Source organism: Leiobunum rupestre, chromosome 1, assembly GCF_980474605.1.
Source record: "Leiobunum rupestre chromosome 1, qqLeiRupe1.1.hap1, whole genome shotgun sequence".
NCBI lineage: Eukaryota > Metazoa > Arthropoda > Arachnida > Opiliones > Sclerosomatidae > Leiobunum > Leiobunum rupestre.
This window is the reverse complement of record NC_143384.1, coordinates 59,212,843-59,233,540: the sequence shown is the minus strand read 5'-3', so window position 1 is coordinate 59,233,540 and position 20,698 is coordinate 59,212,843. Positions and strand designations below refer to the sequence as shown.

The following is a 20,698-nucleotide window of genomic DNA, read 5'->3' as shown; positions in this document are numbered from 1 at the left end:
ATTAGTGAAACGTCAACATTTTGTGTTGCTATAAGTTTATTACTGCGGGGCTAGCCATATAGTAACGGAGCAATGAAATGGTCTATTCGATCAACAAGGAGTCCTTTTGTTCAACGTGCATTTGATCAAAAATGTGGTTTCATTTTATCTACATGTTTTCTAAAGCGGACCGTTTAGTCGACAGAAGTGACAGACTTTTTCTTATAATGGGGAAAAAGTCATAAGTTTAAGGTTTTAGGGTGTGAGTGTTTTGTGTATAAAATTATTAGTTTCAGCCTTTCAATGTTCATTTTTAAATAGTGGCTGGACGATATCGTTTTGTCGGCAATCCAATTTGGATAGGTTAGGTTGGGTTTGTTAAGTTTAGGTTGGGTTATGTGGGGTTGGGTTGAGGTTATTTTATGATTGAACTCTGGTTTTTAGATAATAAAAAGAAGAAATACACTGAGAAAAATTAAAACTGCGATTTCTCGATCATCTGGGCTTTCAATATAATCAAAAAAAATTCGGTTGTCGATCAAATGCACGTCAATCAAAAGGACCCCTTGTCAATCACTTAAAATTCCAAAAAATGGACCAAATCCAGACCTATATTGTAAATCGGTATAGTACTGAACCAGTTTAAACTAATTTAAATTGAAGACATACTCAAATGAGATGTAAATCAAATTACATTTCTTAGATAATTTGCATATGCAACCGATGAATAACAATATATACCAGTTATGTTCTCAACAACGGAAGTCCACATTGATTTCCACTTTTCTTACAATTGCTGGTTATAATTTATTTCCACTTTTCTAACACTTATAAAATTGTTAGTGGTCATAAAATACCTAATTTTTCAGTGCAGCATCATCGCTTAAGTGAGAATTAGAGTTCTTAAGCCTATTAAACGTGTTTCTCTTGAACGGATATTTAGAATTTGAGCGCCCTCTGTCGCCTAAATGATAAGGCTGGCAATCAAATAATTTATTTCCAGAAATCACTACATATAACTATTGTCTTCTTTATTATTACGGATGGCTAGACATAATTAAGGCTGATTGGCGGAGGTGTTGTGGAAAGCTATTGGTATAAGCTTGGAAGTCTATATTAACTTATTATCATAAACCATTTTATTAAAGAAAGTAATAAAGTTTCAACTCTTTGTAATCTATACATTACATTTAAGGGGACCGTGGTTAATTGATTTGAAGAGGGGCTGATTAATACAAACTGCGGCCACACCCAAAAAGCACCTAACGACGCCACGGGAATTCACCTTCAAACAATTGGCGCTTGCTATTTCTATTTGGCTTTCATGGCTGCAGGCGTCATTAAAAGTACGATATAATGTAGATTGCTGAAAATGTATACAACCCTTTAATAAAATCATAATCGTTATTGAAATGACCTAAAAAGATTGAAAGTTTGAAGAATTATACCAAATATGTCAGTCTCTATCGTGGAAAAGCGTATCGGTTGAAATCGTTACCATTCCTTTTTTATAAGCGCGAAACTTGAAAGCGAAACTATTCGATCGCGGTACCCTAGATAATAATCGCTTTTTCTCTGGTTTATAGCGCAAAAGTGAATGCAGATATGTTTCAAATTTCTATGGGCCTTTAACGAGTCCTCTGTAACACTCTCAAATTAAACTCAATATTAAGATGTTAAACTCTAAACGTAATCAACACCTATAACATCAGGAATTATCTCGCTTCGCCTATTCCCACAGTAAAGCTGTTCAACGCACCACTTACCATTTTAGAAATATTCAGAAAAGTCCATGGAATATGAGTTCTTTTCGATCGCCTGAACGTTTGAATTTCCGTGATAAAGAAAATCCACAGAAATGCGCAAGGAACCCACACCAGAACGGTGTGTTGGAAACATGGCGTGAAATCCGGATTGGAGGTGTACCAAGTCAAATTTGAATCCTGAAAAAATTAATTCGCGTTACTGTTCTGTCGAGTTCGAAGTATATGAAACCGTATAATACTATAATTAACAAAATTAATTGGAACTATTTTGTTTTGTTCAATCGCGTCGTCACCCTCTTTATCAGTAAAATTATTGTGATGGTGATAAAATCTAACTAAAGAGTTCAGACTTCAAAATTAACTACAGATTCAATAATAAATCAGCATTTACCAAATAAACGTAATTTTTAGCTTATTTAGCCTGTTTCAATTTTAAACAGGCATTGGCTTTAACGCGCAGCTTCCGAAGAACTGACAGTTTATAACTAGGACCAAATTTAAATGGTAATTCGCTTTACAATAATTGCGCCGGCAGAAAACGAAGTATCATTCGTATTCTTTACTGTTACTTATGCTTATTCTAATATCGGTGATTTCCTATATAAGGTTATCTCTACTCCAGCCCATAAAATATGTTTTATTACTATCAAGTTACTAGTTTTTAAATAATACTTGGAATAAGTAGACTGTTTTCCAACGCAAAATTGATATAAAAATATTTTTCTTACTGTTAATCTTAAATATTTTTCTTAATTAAATTTATATTTGCAGTGTAAAGGAGTCATAATTTTAATCAAATGCTTTACATCGCTGACAGGTCGCAAGCGTGAGGGGTTTTTTAAAATGCCTTGGACCATGTTTACGGTTCATTGCAGAAGTACAATTTTTACAAAACATAGATGCATTCGAATTTCAAACGTAGTATACTTATTTTATCTCATTCTACAACCAAAGGGTCATCAAGTTAACGAGACAAGTTACTACGCGTGTAGGTCTGAGATTCGTAACATTCGGGTAACTACGCTTCGCGGTGTAATTGTAAGTGCAGTTCCTGAGTGGCAATCAGCCCACCAACCGGATGAGAAGTGTATTTAGCGACTAAAACAATGGTCTTTTAAGAAACTTACCCAGGAAACACATGTTAAAGAGTACGAGTGGTTTAATTGGAGGACGTGACTGAAGAGAAGAGAAAAGCTACGAATTCAGGTACGTTCAAAATCACTTATTTCTATATACGTTCCACGCGAATTATATATTGGCGTTATTTCTTTTAAGGCCTAGATGAACTCGAAGCGCAAGCGATGGTACCGGATAAAGTCAGTCCTTTCGACTCTTTACAGGCACCAATCGAAACATTTAACTGCTAATCCTAAGAAACGAAGCGACGTTTCCATAGGAAGAGATTGAGCCATAGTTGGCTTTAATTTAAGGTTGCCGGTTTTATTTCTCACAGGAAATTTGGAGAGCAGTCACTGCGCAGTCTTAGCTCAGCTTATAGCAAGAATTCAGAAATCTACAAACGGTTCGTCCCGTAATAAAACTGAAGCTTTGGTTCCTCTAGCAACGCACGATGACCTCTGATGTTTCATAAATAACGACTACTCGCACGATGTACCGGGAGTAACGAACTTTACCGACTACTTTGTGGTATATTGGTGATATTTCATTCTACGTCCGCAATCAATGTGGAATTACTTTGGAATCTTTGGAAAGATAACGAACAACCTCCTCCAAGAGTTTCCTCCCACGTAAAATTAAAAATTCGGTGTCAAACCTTCGTTCAATAGGTATTTAGAAAAAATTCAAAATCTTCAAATTGAATAGAACAGCGAAAAACTAGATCGCGACCTCGGAAAATGTCGCAGAATTTAAATTGATTTCTAAGAAAATTCTATTCTACCGTTAAGACCTTTATTAATTATATTAATTTGTGTTATAATTTTGGTTTATAAAATAATCTTAAATATTTAATGTAGATGACTTTCGATTGGTTCGCATTTAACCATTGTAAGAATAGCTCGTGGAGTTGGTTAATATTAAAATAATAATTTGTTCGGAAATATTTAATATATTCAAAATATACCCGGATACAAAGATTTCAAAACGTTTGGCGGCCACCACCATTTTGTACCGCATGTTATAATACCCAAGGAAATTGCTGGCTCTCACAGCCGATAAACGAATAGAGGTGTCATCACCGAATACATATTCGCGCACCGGTGCCCGTGGTCCTTTGTCAATAATGAATAGTGTATTTTTCTCGACGAACTTTGCTCGTTTATTACCGTTGAGGTGAGAGTTATGCCTTGGTTCATATCCAAAGCTAATTAGATCACAAATGAAGTAATTATATGTTATGAAAAATTTATAAATGACTTACTATATAGATAGTATTCCTAAAAAAATTGAACAGTGGTAATTCATTAATAATTAGATATAGTGTCATATTCGTTATGAATTTTAACATAACTCGCAGTTCGCTGCCTTTTTTTTTGCCGAGTGCCTTTCTTCGGAAAAAAACGTCGCCGTTCTAATTTTCTGACATGAAATGGTTTCTATTGTCTAGAGCTCTTGATCTGTTGTTTTCCATCCAGCTTCCAAGTATATAAAAAATTGGTCGAAAATTTACGCTCAAAAAACAGTTAAAACAGTGTTTCAGACTGTAATTACGGAAATTTTATATTCTGCGCTATGGTGCTAAGAATTATTTTAATGAAAATATAAAAGGATCTCTGAAATATTCATATTAATATATGGTTAAAATCATACCATTAATAACAACTTCGTGTGATCAGTTACACCTTAAAATATTGCGTTGGCTGAGACTAGCCTCACCTCATATATAATTTTTAGAGACCAAGCGTGCGCAAATTTACGAGATCCACGATTTTTAAAGGTGGAGATATCATTTTCAAGGTCTTGATAGGTAGATATTTTTTGAAGGTCGAGATGGCCATTTTTTAGATTGATATCAGTCAAGATCTCCCAATTGAACAACCCTTTAATGAACCGTTTAATACTCTAAACCTATTCCATAATAATATTTCAACTCTTATACTTCTTCGAATTTTTATACGACAACGGTTGTTGTTGTCTGTTCTCTTAAGCTTATTTATAACTTGGTAAATTAATAATAAAATTATCTCTTCTATATTGTATCTAATTAAGGTGGCTAGGATCTGAGACATTTTGAATTTCAAAAAAAAACCTAATGATTAAATTCGGTTTTAGTGACAAAATAACATACATTATACTGAAACGAGTGATACGCGACCGAAATGGAATTAGGAAAACTCTAGAAACTTACCCAGAATATCGTTTCGCACAACCCATAGAAACCATTATCTTCCTCCATTGCAAGAAAGTAGGTTCAAATCCTTCCAGACATTTCTAAACCATATATTAACGAGTCAGTTTCTGAAATATAAAGAAAAATATTAGAGAGAAAGCTAGAAATGACCTTTTTTTTCGAATTATCTTTGCTAATAATTGTAAGATGATACAGTTAGATCTTTACGTTTAAACATTTAATACCACAATGAACATGTACCTCCTTATCTTTGCTATTGAATTGAGACTCAAGCATTTATATTTCTTTATATAACCCTGAAGGTTCAGTAATGTCTCTTATATTTCATAAAAGATACGGAGAACGTTGAACTGGCGAATATTTACGTTTTCATAAACAGATAGGATTCTGATAGTGTCTTTGACTTCTAATGAAATAACGCTTATGCTAGAGACCATTTAATCCCGAAGGTCACCTTTGCATGAAGGACTAAAGAATTACAGGCAGACAGACGATTTAATTTATGTTTACTTTATTTATTTAAAGAAACCAACAATACATTAAAACTCCGTTGTTTTTACTTACAGTAAAACAGATGAGAGGTGTTTTTCACATCTAAAGCTCCACTGTACGTTGTACGCGTAGATGAGGACGGCTAGAATGTCGTTTACCTTTTTCCAAGCCATATGGAGCTTCATGATCGGTAACACTTGGGATGTAGTAGTAATACTTCAAGCTATGACGCTTTTAGTACAAGGCAGACATAATGTAAAGGTAACCAATATGGATTTGTTTTTCTTATGGCTCATTGCTGGCAATATTGGGTGGATAATAAAATTTCAAAATATTGTTTTATTTCGTCAGTTATTAGTCGGAGCGCGACTAACTAGAACGAAGCGAAGTGTTGTGTGAAAAACGTCGATAGCAGAATTTCTTATTACGTTTTACAGTAGTAACAGAAGCTTGGCCTTACCTCTTAGGGTTGCACTCTTTTTAATACAGTGATATATTGATAAAGCTTTGCCGTCGAGTTCTTATATATAATTAGATAGATATTGTATTATTTAAATTATACTTTCAAAGTAATGCATTGACTTAATTTCCACTAGAAGGAATAAGATGAAATTAAATTTCCGTCATTTAGGCTTGATACGCTTCAGTTGTTATTTACAATAATATAAAATTTTTAAATTAGCCAAATACTTCATTAATACCAACCGTGTTTTTTTTTCTAATTGTGATATTGATTCAAGTTTATGAAACTGATACCGTAAAGTGTTTTACCTATTCTACCAAATTGCGGTTTTAAATCTTCCTTGTTTCGGTTTACCATGGGACGTCACGTAGTAACAAGGGTAGATAGAGGGCAACGACCCTCCCAAATAATTGACTGGGAAAAAGGCTAGTATAAAACAACAAATTAAAGGGATAAAATATTGAAGGATTTACGAAGAAGATTATTATTCCATAAAAAAATTAAAAGATACTAATTTGCTGATCTTAGGTATATCTACGTGTATGTTTTTAATTTTTTTTATTATTCAAATATGATTCAAACTTCTTAAATTATCTACAATACCTTTGTAGAATAAATTTAAATCCATCGTACATAACAAAAATACTTAATCTTAGCATTCTTAGATTTTGTTACAATACGTTTCTAGAGTATTGGAGCCAATTAACATCTTTCGTTAAAGGTACCGTGGTATAGAAAAGAGCTGCTGAGGAAACTTGATATTAAAATCCCATAAATTTTCTTACTTTTAGCAAGATTCCGTATTAGCGCGTCTAGAAATATTGTACTCGTTGGAAAATATATTTGTCAAACTGTACGGTTCTTTGCTAGCCAGTAGAAATATATCCTCAAAGCTTCACTCTTACCGTCAACCTCAGCGCTATACATACAATAATTGGATAATTCGAGGAGAGTAATTAATCGTCAGAAAATTGAAGCAACGAGTCGCAACATTTATAGCATAAGTGGATGGGCAGTTTGTGAGATTTAAAAGTCATATATCGCTAAAATTTAATATAATTTGGGAACTAGGATGACAAGGTTACTATTCCATCACCCTGCATTTATATCGTCTTAAAATATTACCTTTCGAATATAGAAACATATGACGTTGTTACTTCCGGAAAAATATCTGCACATTCGTATAACATACTTGTGCTATAGAATTTTTTTAAGGAAGTATTTATTCTAAATGTCTATATCCCTACTGCATGTAGTTTCAAATCTCTTTGGGAAAACCTTTTTTTCGTGGACGGGCTACCATCCAATGTCTAAGTTGTGGAAACTGTACGAATGAGGAAAAATTAGCAAGAAACTCCAACAGTAGACAGGTTTCACCCTTTTCGAGCGTCTCAGTACATTAGGCCTACTGCATATTCATCATTATTGGCCAACGTTTCATTATCTAATGAATTATTAATTAAAATTTTGCTTCTTCACGAGAATGGAGCGTGCTTTAAATTGAAATATACATAAGCCAAGTTATGTTGCAACCGATGTAGATAATTTTAATTTACCGCCATTGGCTGCATCAACCAGATGGCGCTACGAGCTCTTTCTTCTGCTTCCGCCGGGAAGGTTCGAGAATATGTGACTCCCGCGGTCAAAGGGTATAAAAGTCAAATAGCCACCAACTGAGTATCTCAGTCAAAAATTAAGATCAACTCTCAACTTGTCGGTGGAATCAGAAGAAAGACGTCAGCCATGGAATTTATGGTAATAAATGTTTAAATTTGTAAAAATAATTTATAGTTTCTAAATTCAAACTATATTTAAACTGACGGTCCTTAGTGGTTATTTCTTCTATGCACAGATTTATAACTTTTAACTTCTTAAACTTCTTTAATACGATTACAAACGATTTATGCTAACCTGAGGTTAAGAACTGGTTTATGTAAGCGAGGTTGGTAACGATTTCAAACAATTCTGGTTCAGGGACCCGATTCTGTAACTTTACTCGATTTCGAAGTATCTGATATCGAACGAAAACGAAAACGAAAAGGCGAATTCTATAACCAACGATTTCGATTTTGTTATGAGAGATTTCGATTTTCGATACGCGAATACAACTCGATTTTATGACGTATTTCCGATTCTTTTACGATTGAAAATAAAAACCTATAGGTAATCACGTGATATAACCAACCAATAAGATTGCCAATTTTATAAGTAGACGACACAACAAAAGCACGTTTTGGAACTATTCAACTAGGCTGCTATGGCAGAACGTGGGTTTGGGATTTGCTTTGTTCACCGAGTTACTTTCCAAAAAATCACTTGAAGAGTTTAGAAGTACCAGGAAGCACTAATTAGAAAGTATGGCAAGCTCACAAAGGCAGAAAAACGTTTCTAAGAATCAACAGGAAACCCTTATTGAATATTTAAAAACAAATAAAAGTTTTAAGACAAGGAAATTTTCATCAACCTTCACTTCCGATGGTGATGATAAATTATGGGAAGAATTACCTAATAAGCTGAACTGTGATGGAACTGGGCCTTGCAAACCTGTGGATACATGGAAGAAGGTAAATAATATTTATTTATAAAAATATTACTATTTAATTTTTACGATGAGTTTGTGAACCTAATTATAAGAGGTTTTGCTGTGATTTTGTTTGTCAATGATCAATTTTGCAAACTATTCATAAAAAATTAAGCTTCCCGAATCAACAAATCGATGTGTAGCACCGGAGGAGGTGAAAAAACCACTGAAATACTCACCGAGTTAGAAGAAAGAATTTTGGCAGAGTGGGGCAAGGAGCTCACGAATAGGATTGCTTAAACCAAAGAATTTGGCATTCCTGTGAGTATGAACATTAGGGTAACTTAATATTATACTATCAATACCTTTTAGCAATTAAAGCGAATTGAAAAAGTAACGTCAAAACCAAGTTGATTAAATGAAACTGAGTCAGAAACGTCAAGTAGCACTAGTCAAAAATCAAGCCCTTGTTCTAACACCATAAATGACGACATTTCCATGAGTTTAGAAGATTATATCGTAGAAGAAGATAAGTTTATTTCTAATGTGGAAAGGAAAAGATGAAGTAGAATAGCTTAGATTTTAAATTGCATATTTGGGTTTTAAAAGTTTTTATTTATTTTATAACCCCAGGGCTCCGCGGTACGTACGTTGAAAACCTCTGCTTCCGTTTATGATATTTAAAAGAAAGCGTTATAGAATATTTTTATTTCAAACGATGATTTTCGTACATTATTAAAACATTTTAATAAAGGAATGTGTGTTAAAATGTAAATTCGACCAGACTGAGATCCTCAAAGTGCATGGCCCTGAAGTAACAAAATTTTTACCTTTTTAGTTAATTTTTGTTTTTCAATTGGAGAATAGCTTTTGTTTTAATATTTCAAGCAAAAGAAAAAAATTTCACCATTGAAAATTCACATCTTAGATGAATAAATAGCCCTAAAAAGTAACTAATTGATACGTCTTTGTATGTCAAAATATTTTTTTAGGCTGAGATAATTTATTATTTGGGAATAACTGACTATTTTACATTGAAAAATTGTAGAAACAGTAAGGTATAACCAGGTAAATGATCATATTGATAACTTAAAGTAAATAGCTTGTGGGTAAATATTAATAATATTTTAAGATTTTTTAAGGTAATGTAGAAGTTGAAAATTGGAAACCACCCCAAATTAATCAACTATTTCCTCGTGTAATTATTTCATTAATTTATTTAAAATTTCGGAGTAAGCGCAATTTTCGCAAGGGTACGTTAAAAACTTAACATATATTTCCAAATCTTGTAAATTTTTAAACTTATATTGGTTATTTAATATCAACAACGCATATGTTTGTATTAAGATAGGAGATACGCCAGGAAATCTTATTATTTTTTATGTTTGTGCGTGGTCTGCTGGACTACCCATAAATTATATTTTTCCTAAAATATATTCTCCATATTGCCATAATTAACAAAATATAAAAATTAATTTATATATTTTGGGCCTAAAGGGCCGTTCCTTTAGGCGCAAAGTAAACAAATCTTCTCATCGCGAGTATGATACATTCCCATTAAGGTTATTTTAAGTAAATTTGTACGTTGAAAGTGTGTGTCTGTTTCCTTCCTTGTCATACCATTATTTTTATATTCGTTGTGTTACGTATCGTAAACATTTAAGATACAATTAGGTCTAACATGTATTCATGTCAAATAATACTTGAAACCCCTTCGAATATTCTGATCCTATTGATATAAGGTATCCCTAAAATCCAATTAAAACCAGTGATAAAGGTAAAGTGACCATTATTAAGTATGCTGGGAATCCCCATTAAAAATTCGACTTCAGTATTAATCCAGCTACGGTTTAGTTAAAGATACCTTTCTCGTGGTTTACCTTTTTCACACCTCCCCCGAAACTTGCGCAACTAGTGCCAGAGAAATAAAAAATTAAGTCGAAGGAAACCACTTGAAGGTCGATTGCAGCTCAGAAATCCAGCCCAGCGTGCTTAGGAACCTGATCACGAAAGGAGGAGCCCCAATTATCACCCCCTTGGTGGAAACAATACCCATTCTGCAGCCTTCACTTTTAGGAGCCAAAATTCACGAGAACTGGGAAAGTGACAGAGCTACAGTGCAACCGAAGAGAGTCGAGCGACCAGCCGAGAGATATCCTGGAAATGCGGGAAGAGTTTCCTTTAAAGAAAACCCTAAGCCAAGTAGTCAGAAGAAAACCTATTTAGTGATTTTCCGTCAAAGTTATATGAAAAGATGCAAAGTGCACAAATAAATATCGCTTAAAGTTCATTTGGAACATCGTGTCGCTATTTGATCGCCAATATCTTTAGATAAAGACCGTTGCTGTGTTATTAAGAACTTCCATCAATGACAACTCGCCAAAAGTGCCCTATTAATGGTTTCATCCCTTCTTTGCGAAGTCAAAGTCATCTAAGTTCTTTTTTAGCATCATAGTATCCAGAAAAAATATAACAAGAACGAGAGACATAGTATTAATAATAAGAAACAGCTAGGCTAATACCCAAGGCACCACCCTAGGCCTAAGTGATCTAGCGATTTATAATGACTTTAATCCGGTGGCCGGGTTACAATTCGTATGAGGGTGGTGGATAGCCGTAATGTAGAAAGCCTTTCTTAAACCTTCCCTCGCCTGGATAAAAACCAGCCGTAGTCATATTGAGTTTCTTCACTATAGATCGTTTAAGGTCCCCCAAAAAGAATAGATAACTAAACGTTGTTTTTAATTTTGCTCCCATCATTGTTAATCTTGATATAAAAAGCGTTTTATATTTTTGTGTCAATATAAAATTGTTACGTTTCCAAAATTTATTTCAGAAATCAGAAATTGACTAAAGGCCTTTTCACACGAGCCAACTTTTCAAATCAAAATGCTGAGTCAGCAAAAATGGATCAGTGATCCATTTTTTACTCGCGTACTTTTTTGGTGGATCAACTCATCGAACTTTTATTCACACGAACCAACTAGTTGACTCAACTCAAGTTGACTCATCTAGTTGGGTCAAAAAGTTGGCTCGTGTGAAAAGGCCTGTAGACTTTCATATTGATTTCTGGTTCTGTTGACTGATTTCGAGGTTTCGGGATTTTCACCCAGTTTTTAGGATTTACAAGTTGATTTTCATATTTCTAAAATAATTCTGGTCGAGTGTACGGGATTTTTACAAATGTCGAACCCGTCGGTAAGACTTCGAGTTATCGAAGCGCTTTTGATTAAAGTGTACTTGGTAGTTAATCATCTTTAACTTAAGAAAAGCTCATAACACATTACAAATTCAAAATATCTTATTGGTAGTAACGTATTTAGGTGACTTTGAAACTAGGAGTTTACTATCCCTTTAAGGCTCATTCTTGAACGTGAAATATCGTGTAATTTTAAGGCTTACGATTATATTGCCATGTTTAAATGGTACACGGACAACGAAATAATATGATCACCTTTTTGCCTAAGAAAAAATACTGTAACTAACCAGCGGGGGTGGTCGTCCCCCACATTCTTAGCTCGAGGGTGACCATTGAGGCCATCTTCATTGTTCACTCTTTTTTAGGGTCATCTCTCCATATAGTCAAATGAAACAAGATATTTCAACTTTAAGGGCAACCTGCCAAGGTTAATGTTTTAGAATTGGAAAAACATTAAAGTTTATGTATTATAATCATTATTTCCGGTTGCGTCGCTTAGGGAGATAGGGGGGGACTCACCACCCTGACTATCGGATAGTCTGTTAAGTGAGGTCTTGCCTCACCTCAATCAAACCCCTTCTCTACTCCCCTGACTATTTCCGTAGAAAATAACACTATTCTAACAAAAGTTTGGTTTCTTAAAGGGTCATGTGATGTATCAAACGGAAAAATTACAAAGTTGTTTTTCCACTTCTGCAATGACGGGCTTGCCACCACCGTCCTAAGCATTGTAACCCGGCCACCTGAATTAATGTCTATAAAAGTCGCTTGATGAATTAGGCCTAAGGTGGTGCCTTGGGTATTAATTGTTATAGTTAATATTGTGTACATTTTTGTATACATCCTCTGATCCGCGTTTAATTTAAATTTTAGAGCACACAAACCGTAGATAAATTAATTAAAAATATTCATCCGGTCAACAATTAACAAATAAAATATGATGATAAAAAAGAAGTATTTCGAAATGTAGGCCCCGCCCAGTGAGCGATTGTTGTTAATCAAAAGAGATCCGTCAGCTTTAAAAAAATAATTCATTCTCTCGGGTAGATCTCTCGCGGCTCTGCGTTTACGCTTTCTAGTGAACGAACTATTTTGCCGCTAGAGAAGGTAGCGCTCAAAAGTGAGAATGCTAGCGCGTCGAGCAGTTGAGCTCGTTCAACGCACCGTGACCGATCAATGGCTGAGATAAATTTTTGCTGCTTGGTCTGATCAGGCTCCGTTGAAGAAAGAGAAGAGAGGTGGGGTGGCGGAGTGGTAAGCACTTTCGCCACGCAGAAAGAGGAGCCTGGTTCGATCACAATTTGTGGCACTGGGTGAAAACTCGGAACAACTCCTTCTGCTTTGAGTTTCCAAGTTCTGGTTGAAGACGTTTTCCCCCGAGCTCTTCGGTATAAACATTTGTTGAGGTTAAAGAAAATAGTAAGTGTAGGGAGCTGTTGGCTCGCGTGGCATGAAGGGTTTGTCACCAAACTCCTTCACATTGTAATCCGGCCTCCTGAATAAAAGGTTTAAAATTTGCTTGATGGGAAATTCCTAAGGTGGTATTTACAAAAAAAAAATAGCGTCACCTGTATTGAACACTCGTTCACTCAAATTAAAATCGTCTGAGCGTTTATTTCGGAATTCAATCACAATTTTTGACCACCTTTGTCTAAAAGTCCTTTTTAGGCGTTGGACGTTTCGAAATAATGTGAGCAAAGAATTAAGATTTTTACGTTCATAATAGTAGTACACTGTCGAAGGACGAACTCATCTGGATTTCGTTGGGAATTAAATCAATATATAATTCGAAGGTTGTCTCTTCTTAAGGCCCAAGGATACGGTCCACGGCACTGCTCCTTCGCCGAAAGTTGGGGAAGGTTCTTTAAAATATAATAACAGATGGGGTTTCCAGCTTCAATTCTGGGGCCCGATTCTGTTAGCTTCGAAATGACGATTTCGATCGCAAACCTTTTCGATTTCGAACAGAGATTTCGAAAAGAGCCAAAGTCATATTCTGTAAGAATCAACTCGAAAAAATCACTTCGAAAGGGTATATGCTGTTGAAAACGTGTTCGATTTGCATTTCATCCAATCACAGATCTAGCAGACTAGAATATTTTAGCCACAGGAAAATGGCCGCGATCAATTTGGCTCGTATCGAGCTACTCAATTTAGCATTAAAAGTAAATAAATATGATTTACGAAGGCAGCGTGTAATCAGAGATAGAAAAAAATTTTGAGCTTTGTGGTATTAACTTTAGGCGCTTATATCGGCTTGACAAACCGATAGTTTTGGAGCTATGCGAAGAGTTACAGGGGCCTTTGTCAGGACAGAGATTAACAATTCGACCAGTTGATAGCAAGGTTTGTTACTTGGTTTATATTTACAAGATCTATTTTTTATATTCGAAATGTAATTTTTTTGGTACAATTGTGGTTTAAGATTTTTATTGCATTACGTTTCTACGCCATTGGATCATACCAGACATGGGGTGAAGTGTAGTACAGCGGCCTCATCGAATTTGATATTAATTTTAGTTGCGCCTGATAGACCTTGTCACGTAGATGTCGAGGTTATTTTTTATTTTGGCCGCAAATGATTATTTAATTGTTTAACTTAATTTTTTTAATTTTAAAAATTTCTCATTTTCATTGAATTTTATATTAATTTTGGTTGCGCCTGATAGACATTGTCACGTAGATGTCGAGGGTAATTTTTATTTTGGCCGCAAATGATTATTTAATTGTTTAACTTAATTTTTTAATTTTAAAAATTTCTCATTTTCATTGAATTTTATATTAATTTTGGTTGCGCCTGATAGACCTTGTCACGTAGACGCCGAGAGTAATTTTTATTTTGGCCGCAAATGATTATTTAATTTTTTAATGTAATTTTAAATTTCTAATTTTTGGGTATTTGCACGTGTTTTGTTGTACTTATTTCCGTCGTGTGTTCGCCGGCAACACAGTTTCGGTGTCCTAATGAATTCCACGTGATATTCCCTTTTTGTATAAAATCAATTACAGTTTTTGTTCATTTTCTCGGTGTTTTCTATTATTGGGCCACTTTGTTTCTGGTTGAGATTAAAAGTATATACTTGATGCGTAAGGCTTGGTACTGTCCTCTAGGTCGCGTTATAGATGGCCCATCGCTTTTTTTAGTATGGGGTTGGGGAGGCGCTGCGCGCCCCCAGCGCTTGAGCGAAGCGAGTGCGCGGCGCCGTCAGGCGCCAATACGGGGAGTTTAGTAACGTCTTTTACGTGTTTTGGAAGTAATTATCTTCGTCGGGTTGTCGCCAACACCACGGCTGGTTACTGTTTGTTTAGGTTTCCACTCTACTAACTTTTTAACATTAAGTTAATTAATTTAATTATAATTTTCGACCCAAAAACAAAAGTTTCGTAATCAACGCGTCAAGTGCTACATTCTCCGCCACCCAAAAATACAAAAACACGGTAATTTCCTACAATTAGTACATTTTTAACATTAAGTTAATTAATTTTATTATCATTTGCGGCCCAAAAAATTGTTTCGTAATCTACGCGTCACGCGTCAAGTGCTACATTCTCCGCCACCCAAAAATACAAAACCACGGTAATTCCCTAAAATTAGTACATTTTTAACATTAAGTGAATTAATTTAATTATCATTTGCGGCCCAAAAAAATTAGTTTCGTAATCTACGCGTCAAGTGCTACATTCTCCGCCACCCAAAAATTCAAAAACACGGTAATTCCCTAAAATTAGTACATTTTTAACATTAAGTTAATTAATTTAATTATCATTTGCGGCCCAAAAAAAATTAGTTTCGTAATCTACGCGTCAAGTGCTACATTCTCCGCCACCCACAAATACAAAAACACGGTAATTCCCTAAAATTAGTACATTTTTAACATTAAGTTAATTAATTTAATTATCATTTGCGGCCCAAAAAAAATTAGTTTCGTAATTTACGCGTCAAGTGCTACATTCTCCACCAAAAAAAAACACGAAATTACATGAGGCCGCTGTAGTGCAATTTTGCCCAGACATGTATAGGGCAAGATCTATTTTTATAAGTTAGCCAAGCAACAGTATCAAGAGTGATTCCTTGCGTTACAAATGTATTTGTTAATCATTTGGCTGAGAAAACCATGAAATTCCCATCAACAGAAGTTGAAAGAATGGCTGTCCAAATGAGGTAATTATTTTTTGTTTTATATCCCATTTTCCAGGAGTAATTGGCGCATATTGCAATTGTTCCACCAGTAAAAGCCAATGGGGAAAACAGGGAATACCTTCTCGTAAATCGCAAAGTTTATCATTCCATCAACGTACAACTGGTACATAAATAGTATAAATGGTGATTATCGAAATTCGGCATTAACATTTTTTTTATTGAGAATAGATCTGTGACTATGATCTGGTCATTTTGCAAGCTAATGCAAAATTTCCAAGCTCAGCTAACGACTCGTATATATACAAAACTTCCATAATATCAACTTATTTAGAGCAAAAATATATAGATTGGTCATTAAGAGGATGTTGGGTACTAGGTAAATACTAAATAGCTTTTATTAAGTTTTTCTATATCTAAATGTGTCTTCTGCTTATTAGGAGACACTGGCTACCCGCTATTACCTTGACTGATAACGCCAATTACAAGACCAGAAAGGAACTCCCCTCAAGTAAGGTTTTCTCGGTGCAACGGAGTACTAAAACAGATTTAGATGTCTACTCAAAGACCGTGTCTTACATTACTCCCCTGAAAAAGATACAAAAATTATTATGCGTGTGTTGTGCTTTATAACATTTTTATTTTGAGAGGCGTGCCCGATGACTTTAATGATTAAGGACCACTTGAAGCGGGTGAATATGGACATGAAGTCAGACTTTGGGTTGATGACGAACCATGGAAAGATGTTGCGGAGCCCACTGCTAATCCAGCTGATAAGTGGAGGTTGGCTGGACAACAAACCAGAGACCAAATTGTTCGAAGGCGCTTTACGAATTAAATGAATTGGCAATTTGGCACTCAAATTCCCACAATGCTTTTATTAAAAACTAATTATTAACAAATATGATTTTGCTTTTGGGATGGGAATATTTGGTTGCTGTTTAATGATAACATTAAGTAAAGATTGTATTAATTCATTGTTTCTCCTTTGCGCTGCGAGGCTGCAACATCTTAAATATGTTGCTTTCTTTTTTATTGCAACAAGTTCCGCTTGTGCTTCGATTATTTCATTTTGCCCATTTGCTTTTTCTGTTTCCTTTGTCGAGAGTATTTCTGTTGCTTCTGCCAACCAAGTTACTGAAACACCTATATCTTTTATAATACTGTTTTGTAATTCTTGCATTTTCTCAACGAGCTTCGATGCACACAGTAATTATCTTTGCGACTTAGGGCCTGGTGCAGAGACGTTTTTAAGAATCGCAAAAAGCAATTCCTCGCTAAATTAACAGAAAGGGGGCGCACTATGTTTTATAAACCCGTTTTTGCGGTAAACTCTAGATGGCACAAAGAAAAATTATTTTTATAAAATTAGTTTCTTTGTAAAATTAGACATTTTTGAAATCTAAAATTATTTTTATACGCCACCTAGCAGACAAGTTAGCCTTGTGATACTTTTTTGAGCAAATCAAGCATCGAAATCAGTTATGAATTAGTTCCCTATCTTATATAAAAAATTTCATTGCATTATGTGCTTTACTTTTGAAGTTATCGAACAAAAACCACTGAAAAATGCACCAAATCCGCCATTTTCGTTTGGGTTTAACTTGAGAACCCACCGGCTAATTTCAATTTCGTTTTTTGAAATTGATAGAAAACAAGTGATATAACTATAATATTTTGAAAAAACTTTGCGATCTCTGACGCAGTAGCGGCAATTGCTTTTAATTTTCAGTAAAACAATTTCTGACACATCCCCATACGGGAGCAGGCTCCTACAGTACCTGATACCGAGGATGACCTGGCAATGACTCTAGATGAATTAAATAACATCGCTCGTAACATGCCCCCTAACAAGGCTCCGGGCTTGGACGGTCTGACTTTGGAAATAATCCAAGCTCCTCATAATTTTATGCCTTTAATTATCTTAAGACTATTTAATTCCTGTCTCAAATACTACCACTTCCCTACTGACTGGAAGTTGGCACATGTTATTTTGTTACACAAACCCGGCAGAGATCCCTCTTTTCCTCAGTCATACCGTCCTATCAGCCTTCTCGCTGTGTTAGGCAAACTTTTTGAGAAATTTTTGACTCAACGCCTATACCTGTTCTTTTTGCTAACGGCCATCTCAATGACGCCCAGTATGGCTTTTGCCACGGCAAATCAACTACTGGTGCTATTAGAAATCTCGTCAACCTTATTACTGAGGCTGACTCAGAAAAAGAATACATCTCGTTGATCTGCTTGGACATTAAAGGGGCGGTTGATAACTTCTGGCCACCGGCTATATTACAGCGACTCACAATTCAGAACTGCCCTGCTTATCTTTACGGTTGCTTTTACAGCTTCCTTACACACCGGCAAGCGACAGTGATCACCGCGGAAGGTCTAATTTCAAAAGGCATTCCACGGGGTTCTTGTGCCGGCCCGTAACTGTGGAATGTCATCATGGACACTTTTCTTTCTATACCTTTACCGAACCAGTGTGAGTCGCAGGCTTTAACCGATGACTCTGCGTTGGCTATTCATGCCCTTAATCGTCGTTTGCTAGAGACTTGAGGTAACCATGACTTGAGCTTGCTCGAGCATTGGAGTTCCGAATACAAACTGTGCTTTTCTCCTGAAAAAACACAGGTCATGACTTTTCATGGTTCGGGTGCCCCTGACAGACTCCCGCAGTTCACCATGGGTGGACAGAAATTAACACATTTCACTATATTTAAGTACTTGGGTGTTGTCATTGACAACCATCTTAGCTGGCTCCCACACCTAGCTTCGGTTAAAAAGAAAATTATTACTCTTACCCAAAACATTGCACACTACGCCCACAACACTTGGGGGATCAATTGCTCCGCCCTACGCCACATTTACAAACGAGGGTTGGAAAGAATAATTGTTTATGGGGCGGGTGCCTGGTGGAAAAAAACTGGACACGTTAAATTGAGTTTAGCTCTCCGTAGAATACAGCGAGTTTTCGCGCTACGTTTAACCAAGGCATATCGCACTATCTCAACTGATGCTCTGTTATTTCTGACCAGGCTTACCCCAGTGGATCTGGTAGCCAGTCAGGAAGCGGCCATTTTCCGCTTACATTCAATTGGTGCCTCTGTTTCCCACTGCTCGTCTTCTTTTCTTCCCAACAACTTAGATAAACCTCATGATATTTGGGAGGTACATCCGGCCTGCCGTTTGTCCTACCCTCTCACTACTTCCGACCCCAAGGGTTATTGGTACGAAATTTACACCGACGGATCGTGGTCCGAGGATGGGGTTGGGTGTTCGTTCACCGTTTTCTGGCACGGCACTGAGACTCATTTCGAACACTATTCCATAAACCCTGAAAGTGATATCTACGCGGCTGAAATGCTTGTTATCCATAAAGCCCTGCACTGGGTTCAATTCCAACACATACAATCCCCTGTGACTATTTTTAGTGATAGCTTGTCCTCACTACAAACAATTCAAAGCTCTGACTCCCGCAGCCAACTTGGCTTCGAAATCAAATCTATTTTACACTCCTTTGCCCCGCTGCCCGTCACTCTGTCCTGGGTTAAGGCTTATGCGGGGACTATTGGTAACGAAAGGGCTGATACGCTCGGTAAGCAGGTGCCTGCGGGTGTGGGGATCAATGTAGTTTTACCTCTTACGAAGACTTACCATAAAAAGGTATTCAAGGACCTGTCCTTGGATGCCTGGCAACAACAATGGATGGCCTCTACGAAAGGTCGCTTTACCTATTCTCTTATTTCTACTATTAAATCCTTTAAGGATAATGTAGATTTTTACTCAGCTTAGGCCCTTAGTGGACACGGAAAATTTCGCGAATACTTGTTTCACTTAGGCCATTGCTTAGAACCGTCATGGGTGAGCGGTGAATTATCTGCACCCGTCACACATTTTATTACTACTTGTCCGATAACTGCGAGGTTTCACGGCCTCCTCACTAATGCTGCCGACGAACCGGTACTTACTCCTACAAATCTTAAACACTTTGCGCAACTAATTAAAATTATAACTTTCCATTTTACTGATATTATATCCATGCATTCTTCTAATGCTTTCAGCACAACTTTTGAGTCCCAGGGTGTTGACACTACTCTGGACTATAGGTGAGCTGTGCTGTTTGGTTAACTTTTCTGCACTTTTTGATCAAAACTCTTACCGTCAATTTTCCCTCCCAATTTAACTTTAGATCCCATTTTCTACCCTTTTATTTAATTTCTACGAGTGTCTCCTTCTGAACCACGATTTCCCCAGGGAACTTCGCACTGTTCTCTCCCCCTTTTTCTAACTTCGCCCCTGTAGTATGGAACTTGTTCCGTGGAGCAGGGGGGTACAAAACACTAAACTAACTGTCACCAAAAGTATTAGGAGCTTCTGCAAGCTACAGAATTGAAGGAAAATCCAATTGAAAAAGCATTTTCAAGAATTGATAAAATTGACCTAGAATAATTACAGAAAAAGTTATGATTGTAAAGGAAAACTTGCCATTCTCAAAATATCCAGCTTTATGTTTAGAAGTACAAATTAGTGTCAGTTAGGGGCTTCTGTATATCATGGAAAAAAATTGACTCATCAAGCTTTTTAAAGATAGTTCACCTCACAACTTTTTATTTGGAGTTCATTGTCTAGCTCACAAGTTGGAGCTTCAGATCCAGTTATCAGTGGAAAATATTTCAATCACAATCGACTTAAACAGTGTGGTTAAAAAGATTGACAACTTTTATTCAAATTATCCTCTTAAGACTGACTCACTGAAACAGATGGCCAAAGAACTTGAGATTCATTTAATTAAATTTGGATCATTGTCAAATCCAAGGCGCATGATGT

General features: G+C 36.0%; 1 protein-coding gene across 1 annotated transcript in view; it reads right to left on the bottom strand.

Annotated features, from left to right (window-relative positions):
- LOC149963391 (ATP-binding cassette sub-family C member 1-like) overlaps positions 1 to 5,151 on the bottom strand; it is a 60,537-nt gene extending 55,386 nt beyond the window's left edge. The window contains exons 1-2 of the mRNA XM_090166788.1: positions 5,053 to 5,151; positions 1,746 to 1,922 (exon numbers count right to left, since the gene is read on the bottom strand). Coding sequence (XP_090022914.1) covers positions 1,746 to 1,922; positions 5,053 to 5,100 — 225 coding nt within the window. The 5' untranslated portion in view covers positions 5,101 to 5,151. The remainder of the gene's footprint in view (positions 1 to 1,745; positions 1,923 to 5,052) is intronic.
- Between the last annotated feature and the right edge of the window lie 15,547 nt (positions 5,152 to 20,698).